At 38.9% G+C, this 12626-nt stretch overlaps 1 protein-coding gene across 2 annotated transcripts in view; it reads right to left on the bottom strand.

Moving 5' to 3' along the window:
- fah (fumarylacetoacetate hydrolase (fumarylacetoacetase)) overlaps window positions 1–5025 on the bottom strand; it is an 81459-nt gene extending 76434 nt beyond the window's left edge. The window contains exons 1-3 of one of the 2 annotated variants that reach the window (XM_049603222.1): window positions 4868–5025; window positions 4549–4659; window positions 404–525 (exon numbers count right to left, since the gene is read on the bottom strand). In XM_049603222.1, the coding sequence (XP_049459179.1) occupies window positions 404–525; window positions 4549–4659; window positions 4868–4948 (314 nt within the window). In that variant the 5' untranslated portion in view covers window positions 4949–5025. The remainder of the gene's footprint in view (window positions 1–403; window positions 526–4548; window positions 4660–4867) is intronic. The other variant, XM_049603231.1, reaches the window with a different exon arrangement.
- Window positions 5026–12626: the final 7601 nt, after the last annotated feature.

Here is a 12626-nt window from a genome sequence, read left to right as displayed (position 1 = left end):
CGGGATAACTCTTGTTTTTCAGAAGATGTTGCATAGCTTAGTATTTTTTCAGGGCTTTCAAATGACTGTAAAGGTGCACTATAGAGTTTTAGGATATGTGGAAATCCTGGTAGGGTTTAATGAATAGTTCATATTTTGAGTAGATATTGAGCATATCTACACCAGAAAATGATTAAATGTCTCCTTAATTATCATAGACATTTTATTCTTCTCAGGATTGAAAAGTTTCTGAAAAAACATTTAGATCACAGAACTGAAATGCTCAATTGTAGCCTTATATGGCAATTAGAATTTTAATATTTTGTATTGTATTTTTATAACATAACATAATCACACAAAGCAGTAGCCTGGTGAAGACTGTACACTATGTAGAATTCTGCATCGACAGATTACGTGGACTGACCTGCTGCGAAGGCTGACATCATCTCTCAGTGTGCTCTCACTGGCTGATAGCAACCTCTGCAAGGTCCTCCTGGCCTCCTTCCACGCCTCATAACCAAGAGCCATGAAGGCATTCAGAGTGGGCTTGGTGAGAGACACAGAAAACAATTCACTACATATAGCAGTCTTTTCTATCATTAGTTGACATATTCCTAGAATGCAAAATTACTTTAAACACACAACACAGGAGGAACAGGCTAGACCCTAGGCAATGTGTCCATAATATATCTGTTTATACAGAGATGGTACATCCGTAGTTTGGCAAACAAGCATTTATGTCTGCAGCTCCTTCTATGTGGAATCTTCTGCAGAAGGACTTAAAGTTGCAAACATTGGTTCCTCTTGCCTGTTTCAGAGCACTACTGCAGGATTTCTTTGTACGCAATCATCTATATGCCAATGGCAGGGCATATTATAGCTGGTCTTTGCAATCATGTGTAGTTGCCCTTTTTTGCATTTTATGGCTCATATATAGCATATATTAACATACTTTTAGGCTTTCCTTTGCAGTCGTGGTGTGTTTTATATTGCTTGTTTTAGAGCTGTACATTTTTTATTTTTATTTTTGTTCTATGTTGTCTGTCTAAAAGAGATTTTTAATCTCGAGGTTTTTCTGGTTAAATAAACATTAAATAGAAAACAAGGATGAAGTGTCCAAACACGGCCTGTCTCTCCCATCTCTCCCCCGAGCGGGATGGATAAACAGCCTGTGCCATAGATGAAAAACAAGCAGTTTTCTCACACTGAGCTGACATGAAACAAGACTCATAACATTGGTAAATAACATAAATAAATAGCATTTCAAGTGGTTACTTCTTTTTTTTTTTTTTTAATATCGCTGCCTTATTCAGTCTCTCTTTCAAATTCAGTGCAGACTAATTTGGAACAATGTTTGAGCTGCTTGGGTGGAGATGGACAGTATTTTGTGAAAGTGCATCATTGCATCTCACCAGCAAAACGGCTATAATAAGCATGTCCACCCGGGCCTTGTGCTTTCATCAATGCTGACTGGGGCTGGAGCTGATAAATATCCAGGAGTACTGCAGAGTCATTTGACCCGAATGTGAATGCTGATTGTAACCTTTCACAATACATTAAAAAGCCAGATGTTAGTAGGTGCTAGTGGGGGTTTTTGTGCACTGAAAAAGGGCCTTAACACATGTGCTCGGCAAGTCTGTCTGCACTCCAGGACATCATGTGACCTACAGTTCCAAATTTGGCCCGTAAAAATGCCTCCAGGACTTGTGCTGCTCCTGGACTTTCCCTCCTGCATCTACCTGACTAGTGGTGGAATATGAATGAGTACCTTACTCAAGTATTATACTATTTTAATGGTACTTGGTACTTTCACTTTATGCTACATTATATGTCTACAACACTAAATGTTGTACAAAAAAAAAAAATACAAATATTTTACATTTTACTCCATCACATTTATCTCACAGGTCAAGCTACAAGTTAGTTTGTGAAACATCTGTTTACAAATAAAACTAATTTCCAGCTTATTAACTAGGATACAAAATTATCTTTTAAACTACTATATACTACTATGTATACTATATATCTTTAACTATTTAATGTAAAAAAATGTTTAAATTATCCGTGCTTGATCAAATACATGAAAATGATTATTACACATTCATTAGTGCTAATAATCCACTGTCAGAAGCTGTTTTACCAGATTTAAAATTGGTATTCAACCCCAACACCAAAAAGCCTCTGAATCTTTTTTGTTGGATATCCAGATATCCAGAGAAACATGACTATAGTAAAAATGAACGAGTATTTATGGATCTCAGCTTGCTTTACACCAAAAATGTACTGCCCTTTTTGGAAAAACGTTCACAGTCCAAGCAGTACTCAGTGGATAAGACAGATGTTATCAAGTCTTTCAATAGAAAAGATAACTTACATATTAAAAGGTCATCAGCATACATATGACAATATATGGAATCCCTTTATAAATTTTGTGAAGGATTTAGATTTATCAGATGAGAAAACTGAGTATCATAGATGCAGATAGGAGACTTGAGAGTTTCTGGAAATGTTGTACAATCATTCATTCATTCAAAATTTTATCTAATTCTTGGGAAATCAATTGAGGGAGACCCTCGTTTTCAATGATGCAGAGCATAAATAAAAACATTAAAAAACAATCAATAAACAAAGAACCATCATGCATATCAGTTAAAACAGAAATGAAACCATGCAAAACAACAAACAATAATAACAACATATGATCGCTAAAAGTACAAATACGGGGTGAAAACATGTTATGGTGTAGATGTATAGTAAAAATATTGGGGAAAAAAATGACACTGCGATTTTTTTTGCTATATATATGTTGTGATATTAAAAAATGCAAGACTTTTGGGACCAGTATTCAAAACTTGTAATCTGGATCAGAATAATCCGGATAATGAAATCCTCCTTTTCTCAGTTAGGGATCAAGGTGATCCTGCTGACTTTATCTGGGTATTTCAAAACATTGACAAGGTGGATCACTTTGATCCCAATCTGACTGGATACAGATTTCCAAATCTTACGACTCCGCCCCCGGATCTGAAACATGGCGGACTGCTTCACGAAAGGAGCAGTTGGTAACACAGCTTTCACATCAAAATGTAGGTTTACCGTTATCTAATGTGTAGCGTTTTTACGACCATGCGAATGCCACCCACCATCTGATGTGAGCCAGCTATTTGAATTGTCACCTAATTCAAACGTGGGCGTACAGATCTCTAATTGAGCCGAGGTCATGCTAACGGTAGCTAACGCGGCTCCATTGACTTGCATGTTAAGTAGCTAGCAGGCTAGCGAGGTAGCTGGCTTTGTTGATGTATTTTGCGGTCTATGGTTTAATTTAAAAGGGAATTAATCTTAAGTACGTCATACATGAACTCTTTAAACACCAACCTGTTCAGAGTTTAACGTCATGTTATTGCCAACTCAGTGGACTTTATTTATTTATTTTTACATGTGTGCAGAGCAGACTGTATAGGGAAAATACACGACTAACTTAGTATGAATTATGCGGTTCATTCAGAAGTGTCAGAGGATAGAGTTTTGGTATGCTACAGTAATGATGGTGATATGCTTTCCGTACTTCAACAATTTCTGTGACTGTTGTGAATTCCTGACAGAGAATGGAGACTGAGAGGGCGGTGAGACAAATTGAATTGGCTGACGAGCAACTCAAGCTGACGCTGCTTCAACAGAGAGAGACAGAATTGAAGATAAAACTTATGGAAAAGAAGCTCACGTCAGACCTGAGAGCAGTCTTTAGGTTCTGTGACACTATTTAGATTTACATTTTGTTTCTAATTGCTTTTTTAATACTTTGTTAGAATTGCCATGTGCTTATTATGTTAATACCTGTGTTGTTTCTTGTACTCTGTGTAAAGAAAATAATGTGCTATACAAATAAATTTGCTTTGCATTGCATTTCCTTGCCTTTGTCTGACCACAAACATATGTTGGATGTTTTGGCACAAACAAGTTACAGTGTTAGGTGAAACTAGATGTTGAGAAATAGGTCTGTATTTGTTACTCTTATTAACAGCAGTTTCAGGAAGTATGGGCAAACAATATTTTTCTCTGCTGAAATTACTTACAACTAAAACACTAATAGATTAGGTGAGGTGGGATCCAAATAATCCTGAAATTTGGTATCAAATTGTTCCAGATCTCTGCCTTAACTTTTGAAATACCCAAATGCAGCCTTTATCTGGATTAAAGGGAGGATTGGATTACCAGAACTGAATCCTGATCCTCAGGATCACTTGCATATTAAAGGGTCATCAACATACATTTGAAAATATATGGAATCCCTTTATACATTTTGTGAAAGATTTAGATTTATCAGATGATCACAAATTAAAACCACAAATGTAGTGTAAGTGGCAGGAACAATAAGTAAATAACAAAAATGGAACTCATTGGCTTTTCATATGACCAGGCCCAGGGGCCCGTTGAGTCATTATTCACCTATGATGGAACAATACAAGTTTGCTATTATGTTGCACAGTGCATTATATTCATGTCAGATAAAAAGGTAAACTGACTTATGGTGTGCCTTTTCTGATTACTATAAGTGATTAAACTTACCTGGTCAAAGACATCCTGATGTTTGGACATCACAGGCCCTTGAAACAAAGACTTTATTACACTCAGGTCCAGTATCTGATCTCCAATGGCAACACCAATGCGACATTTGGGCTGGGGAAATAAAACACACTCTGCCATAACTAATAGCCTACTAAGTGCACATTATGAGATCATCTTTTTCCTCATAGACCCACATTTTTGTAAAAAATTTTTTTTTTTTTTTTTTCAGAAAAAAAAAACGTGGCCATACATCCTGAATGTGTCTGACTTGACAAAGCTTTTTGTCTGTTTGCAAACCCGGTAAGCAAATTGCACTTACATTATCAGGTGTGGAGAATATTCCATAAGGGAGGTTGTGGAAGGAGAAATCTGACGATGGATCCATTTTTATGAAGGACATCTTCTCTAAGGCAGTATTATTCCACTCAACCTTACTGAGTTACTGAGTGACTGAGCAGCAGCAGTGAGTGTTTCCAGATGTTTAAATTTGAACAGGCCCACCTCCCACTGCAGGGCCAATCAAATGCTGCCTATTGTATCCACCCTAAGCCAGATCTCTGGAAGTTCATGTAAACCAGCATGACAGATGACTAAGCAAAATTGTAGACAGGGTGGTTAGTTACATAATGTTGTTTGGCAAAAGTTGAAAGAAACAGGCATATTCTAATGTGCTTCATTTAGTTATGAAACAGAAAACAGAATTTAAGTTATGATACGATAAATGTATTTTTTTTTGTTACAGTGGGGGATGGGGGAGGTGATATGTGCATACATGTATTGATATACTTGTTTGTGCTTTATATGGATATGTGTAGGCACCTGTATACATATACAGCATTTGTATACTTCACAGTTCCTTGCTGTGGCCATGTCTGCTACCTAGAAATGTCTGGTTTCAGGTGTTTGTTTGCTTGTTTACTGTCTGTTTATCAAAACACATTAGTTCTACTTGGGTAGTTCCTACTTGGTGCATGTCTACAAACAGTATGATTGTCCTGCCATTGTGAGGTGGATTAGAAAAAAATAAAGCCGGTCAATGTCAAATGGTCCGATTTGATCGTCATGGAGTGCGTGTCAAGGGAACAGATGGAAGAGGCACTAAAGGTTGAAGTTTTGGGGGGTGGGATGGATACGTATCCAGTTGCATGTTTCCAGTGTGTAAATATGTTACAGTTTCAGGATGAAGACATTTGACAAAGTGACCCAAAAAAAGTTTGAGACAAAGTCTGTCATGCTGCACTTTGATTTGGATTATCTGACTGTCAGATAGGGTGTTATTGGATCATGTATTGTATCCAGTAAGGCCATGGGTGCAGATCCCGGGGAGGGGACAATTCTGAAAAACACAAATTGTCCCCCACAATTCTAAATAGCTTAAATGATTGAAATTGAACAAATGTATACAGTAGTCCTATATACTGGGAGAAAGGGAAGATGATGAGGAGAAATGGGAATCCGTGAGAGGCGAGAGATGAGAACGTGAGTGGACATGCCTGAGACCCTGAAACTAGAAGTAGCATTAACTAACAGCGAAGCTGTGAAAAGGAGGGTGATGGCTGGTTCCATGTACTACTGGCTGTTTAAGAGAAATAAACAGTAAAGGTAAGCATATGATTCTCTTTGTAGTGCTTTTTGAATGACTTGGTGATGGTGTTGAGCTTCTATGAAATCGTGAAATATGCTGGCAATCTCAAGCGCTCTGTGGGCATGATTTGCACGCGTGCAATTAAAAAAAAAATCACAACTGATTGTGTGTCGTCCCCCCCCCCCCCCCCCCCAAACTTGTCATCAGATCTGCACCCATGAGTAAGGCTGTATAGTCCCAAACCACTTCACTGTAAGACCTGTTGTAAGTTTGGTCATAATCTCTGTAAGAGTAATACTGAGACGTGGTAAATGTGGAGAAAAAGGATGTGAAGGAGACTTTAAGAAATAACCAGAGTATGTTCTTTTCAAAGGCAAGCATGCACCATGGGAGGCTACCTGTCCAAAGAGAATAAGAGGCAGAAACAATCAGAGCCAAAACAAAGAAAAGAAATAAATGAGAGGCAGTAGGTAAGACAAGATATGTAAGACAGGAAGCATGAGGAATAGTGCTTATGTAAAGATCAGATGAAGATTTTGGCCTTTGTGGCAACTGTTGTTCAACTGTATTGCTAGAACTGAGAGAAAATCTGAGAAAATTGAGATAATCATAGATGCAAATAGGAGACTTGAGAGTTTCTGGAAATGTTGTACATTCATTCATTAATTCATTTATTCAAAATTTTATCTAAGACTTGGGAAATCAACTGAGGGAGACCCTCATTTTCAGTGATTCAGAGCATAAACAAAAACATTAAAAAACAATAAACAAAGAACCATCATGCATATCAGTTAAAACAAATGAAATCATACAAAACAAAAAACAATAATAACAACATATGATCACTAAAAGTACAAATACAGGATGAAAAATATGTTATGGTGTAGATGTATAGTAAAAAGCATTTACACTCAATTAGAACAAGATCTGAAATAAGGCATTTAAACAGCCATAAGGGTGGCAGAGTGTCCAAGTTAAAGGTCTTTTGCAGATTATTCCATTTATAAGGAGCACTGTAAGACAATGACAGTTCAGTTCTGATTAAGGGGGTGTGAAGCAACAACATATTCTGTGAGTGAGTATCTAGATTATGTGAGGTCAGAGTTAAAAGGGACGAAATATATAATGGAAACACCTGTATCAAAGCTTTATAAATGAATAAATACTAATGGTGTTCCTGTCTCACAGCCAAATGTGGCCAGCACCCATCACTGCCAACTTTAGGTAAAGGTGGGAGTGATGGGTGACGTAAGGATCAGCTGTTATGAACCTGAGGGCTGAGTGGTAGACAGCATTCAGTGATTTCGGTGTAGAGGCAGCAACTTTTCCATTATTAACATCCCCATAATCCAAAACAGACAGAAATTCAGATTCTGCAATCTTTTTCAATGCATGAAAGGAAAACAGTCCTTATTTCTGTATAGAAAGCCAAGTACTGTTCTCAGTTTGGTAGTCAGAATTTCAATATTGTGCTTCAATAAGATTATTGTATAGCCAGATACCAAGGTATTTATAGTGTGGGACTCTCCATGGATGTGCTGTTTGCAGAGTGAATATTGAAAGATTCAGTATGAGATGCCTTGGTGAACAGCATACAGCAGTATTTGAGAGATGCTTTTAGGCTCTCAAACAACTGGGGAATAGGACACTTGTAACAGAGTGGGAACTGGGTGGGAGGGGCTTACTATAATTAGTATTACAATTATTTGTATAGTAAGTGGAGACCTCACGGTAACTCCAGACGGTGGCGGTAATGCAACTTTTTGGATGCCTACCGTCATTAAAAACCAAAGACGATGAAGAACAAAGAAAAGGTTCATTTTTACCATAGCTGTTTCTCAATATGCGTTCTTGTGTGGACTTGTGTTCTTGTGGACTTGTGACACGTCATCAGTCACAGCCCAAGTACTGTTCCAATTCAAAGTTCACATCCAGCCAAGTTCAGTCCAAATTCCTGGATGTGTTCTCGCCACACCCATTTCACCGGGGATGCATCGGAGCAGACTTGTGTCAAAGAGCATGGATACCAAGAGGCAAAGCTCAATAGAACGCCCCATAGCAACAGACTCGCCCATGGTTTCGTCTTACCGCTGCCATTTTGGACTGTCAGCAGACTGCAGCAGACCCGCTTGCATACAAAAACACACAGACAAACTGAAGTATATCGCTATTAATTATACTTACAATGCTACTCACCTCGTGATAGCTTGGTCACAGCTGCTTTTTCACGTTTTTGTAAAGCTAAACATAGACTTAAAAAAAACAAAACCAAGAAAAACGGCCCAGATGGATCTTTACATATTACATCCACTTATGAGAAGATTAACTTAATTACTCCTTCAAAATCACCCCATAAGCCAATCTACCAAAAAATTTAAAAAAAAAAAAAAAAAAAAAAAAAATCAATATTTTAACTAGAAACACATTAATGGCGACGTCATATAGTCAGGAATAAAGATTTACTTACAGTTTGTACAGTAAGGGGACAGTAATAATAATAAAAATAATAATAATAATAATAATAATAATAATAATAATAATATATATGCTATTTTAATATGATATATTTTAATGCTAAAGCAGTAATCAGTTCTGATATAAATGGTCCAAGAGGCCTATATATATATGGCCTCTTGGACCATTTATATCAGAACTGATTACTGCTATATATATATATATATATATATATATATATATATATATATATATATATATGTATATACACACATACATATGCGTGTGTGTGTGTGTGTGTGTGTGTGTATATATATATATATATATATATATATATGTATATATTCCCTTTGTTTTTTTGGTAGATTGGCTTATGGGGTGATTTTGAAGGAGTAATTAAGTTAATCTGTTAATCTTCTATAAGTGTTATCTTCCCTGCAAAATAGGCATATTAAATTGATATTAGGCTAAAACACTTTAAAACTTACACCTCAGGAGTTCTTACATGTCGGGATCCTTCAGGAAACAGTGGAAGGCCAGGTGCGGGGTGTTCCATTGATAGTTGTTGCAGTTAATTGCACAACACTGTTTTCTTTTACTTTTTTCTCCTCTCTCCTTAACATCTTGCATGTTGTCTGGGTGCAACAGTCCAAGCTCAACGGTCCAAAATGGCGGCAGCGCCCCTAGTGGCTGTTGGCAAAAATTTAACGGAGCTTTGCCTCTTGGTATCCATGCCAGAGATATTGGATGAAGCCATAGGGTGCGTCCCATAGACATATATACATAGACGCCGCATCGAGCGCCGAGCCGTACGTCAACGTCGCCGCCATATTGGATGTGGCAAGGCTGCGCTGTAAACTAATACAAGTGAATGGACTTAATTTCATAAAGCGCCTTTCTACAAAGAAATTTACGTTAATGCCTCTCGTTTATTCATTCACACACGCACTAATATACTCGGGAAACAGTTAGGCACCAAAAACAATGTATTTGATCTTCTCAGATGACTAAGATAAGAACTTTATTGATTATATATATAGCCAGGAAGTTTCCATGCTGAGAGAAGCGTTGGAAACACAGGCAAGCGTGATCGAAGATCAGGGAACGGCTGCAGCTCTGGATTGCCGGATGACGGACTTGGAGAGGTGCCATTGCCATGGATCGTCCGGCCGGGCCCGTGGGGCTGGGGCTGGTGTTGCTGAGTCGGGATCGCAGGAGAGGGAAGCTCTCGGGTCGGGAGCCTGCTCGGTAGTCACTGGGGGTGACGGCATGCTCCCAACTCCTCTCCCCAGCATGGAGTACCGTTCTGAAGGAAGGAAGTGCAAGCCTCACAAGCCCCAGAAAGTGTAATTGTGTAGGATATCTGAGTCACCAAACAGCTTAATTTCAGCGCTTGCAAATCCTGCCATTAGTACGGTTAGGTTCACCTCAAGGCTTTGGAACCATTGGCGTTTTAGTTTATATGCAAATATTTGCTATTTTTGTATCTGTCTGTCCTTTTACTGTGTCTTGTATTTTTACTGTAGGCCTACTGTACTATACACACACACACACACACACGTGTGTGTGTGTGTGTGTGTGTGTGTGTGTGTATATATATATATATATATATATATATATATACTGTGTATTGTTCTTATTTTAGCCATCTGAGAAGATCAAATACATTGTTTTTGGTGCCTAACTGTTTCCCAAGTATATTAGTGCATGTGTGAATGAATAAACGAGAGGCATTAACGTAAATTTCTTTGTAGAAAGGCGCTTTATGAAATTAAGTCCATTCACTTGTATTAGTTTACAGCGCAGCCTTGCCACATCCAATATGGCGGCAACGTTGACGTATCGCAGCAGCGGGAAAACCCACTCGATGCAGCGTCTACGTATATACAGTACAGGCCAAAAGTTTGGACACACCTTCTCATTCAATGCGTTTTCTTTATTTTCATGACTATTTACATTGTAGATTCTCACTGAAGGCATCAAAACTATGAATGAACACATGTTCGAGTTATGTACTTAACAAAAAAAGGTGAAATAACTGAAAACATGTTTTATATTCTAGTTTCTTCAAAATAGCCACCCTTTGCTCTGATTACTGCTTTGCACACTCTTGGCATTCTCTCCATGAGCTTCAAGAGGTAGTCACCTGAAATGGTTTCCACTTCACAGGTGTGCCTTATCAGGGTTAATTAGTAGAATTTCTTGCTTTATCAATGGGGTTGGGACCATCAGTTGTGTTGTGCAGAAGTCAGGTTAATACACAGCCGACAGTCCTATTGGACAACTGTTAAAATTCATATTATGGCAAGAACCAATCAGCTAACTAAAGAAAAACGAGTGGCCATCATTACTTTAAGAAATGAAGGTCAGTCAGTCCGGAAAATTGCAAAAACTTTAAATGTGTCCCCAAGTGGAGTCGCAAAAACCATCAAGCGCTACAACGAAACTGGCACACATGAGGACCGACCCAGGAAAGGAAGACCAAGAGTCACCTCTGCTTCTGAGGATAAGTTCATCCGAGTCACCAGCCTCAGAAATGGCAAGTTAACAGCAGCTCAGATCAGAGACCAGATGAATGCCACACAGAGTTCTAGCAGCAGACCCATCTCTAGAACAACTGTTAAGAGGAGACTGCGCGAATCAGGCCTTCATGGTCAAATAGCTGCTAGGAAACCACTGCTAAGGAGAGGCAACAAGCAGAAGAGATTTGTTTGGGCCAAGAAACACAAGGAATGGACATTAGACCAGTGGAAATCTGTGCTTTGGTCTGATGAGTCCAAATTTGAGATCTTTGGTTCCAACCGCCGTGTCTTTGTGAGACGCAGAAAAGGTGAATGGATGGATTCCACATGCCTGGTTCCCACTGTGAAGCATGGAGGAGGAGGTGTGATGGTGTGTTTTGCTGGTGACACTGTTGGGGATTTATTCAAAATTGAAGGCACACTGAACCAGCATGGCTACCACAGCATCCTGCAGCGACATGCCATCCCATCCCCTTTGCGTTTAGTTGGACGATCATTTATTTTTCAACAGGACAATGACCCCAAACACACCTCCAGGCTGTGTAAGGGCTATTTGACCAAGAAGGAGAGTGATGGAGTGCTGCGGCAGATGACCTGGCCTCCACAGTCACCGGACCTGAACCCAATCGAGATGGTTTGGGGTGAGCTGGACCGCAGAGTGAAGGCAAAGGGGCCAACAAGTGCTAAACACCTCTGGGAACTCCTTCAAGACTGTTGGAAAACCATTTCAGGTGACTACCTCTTGAAGCTCATGGAGAGAATGCCAAGAGTGTGCAAAGCAGTAATCAGAGCAAAGGGTGGCTATTTTGAAGAAACTAGAATATAAAACATGTTTTCAGTTATTTCACCTTTTTTTGTTAAGTACATAACTCCACGTGTTCATTCATAGTTTTGATGCCTTCAGTGAGAATCTACAATGTAAATAGTCATGAAAATAAAGAAAACGCATTGAATGAGAAGGTGTGTCCAAACTTTTGGCCTGTACTGTATGTCTATGGTGCGTCCCAAGTCTCCTATTTTTATAGGGTGCGTCCCAAGTCTCTTATTTTTATAGTGCTACTGCTAGCTCCTCGCTTGAACCGGAAGTCGTTCGAGGTCCGCTATCTTCTAGGCCGTCCCAAGTCAGGTTCATTCAAGGGAATCAGAGAAACAATTATGTAAAGCTAAGTTTGGTTTGTGGGGTGATCACCCTACTATTTCTGTCTGTACTAGTCATTTTCTTTTCACTGTCACTCATATCTTGTACACATTAGTGTATAAAATAACAACAGACACACACTGACACTTGAAACTAACTTTCCCTAAACGTTTAATTACATTGAAAAAAAAATAAAGAACTCATTTCTTCTCCATGAACTTCTCCAGCAATGCCATCAGCTTTTCCTCCCTCATCCGACTCTCTCTCTCTCTCGCTCCTCTCTCTCTCGACACTCCTCCCTCATCCTTGCATCCATCCATTCTCTCCACTCCCTTTCTCTCCTCTCCATGCTCCGTCTGTCCTCCTCTCTTCTTTCCCT

The sequence above is a fragment of the Epinephelus fuscoguttatus genome, linkage group LG2 (assembly GCF_011397635.1).
Source record: "Epinephelus fuscoguttatus linkage group LG2, E.fuscoguttatus.final_Chr_v1".
Lineage (NCBI taxonomy): Eukaryota > Metazoa > Chordata > Actinopteri > Perciformes > Serranidae > Epinephelus > Epinephelus fuscoguttatus.
The sequence above is the reverse complement of the archived record's forward strand: the minus strand, read 5'-3'. Positions and strand labels throughout refer to the sequence as shown.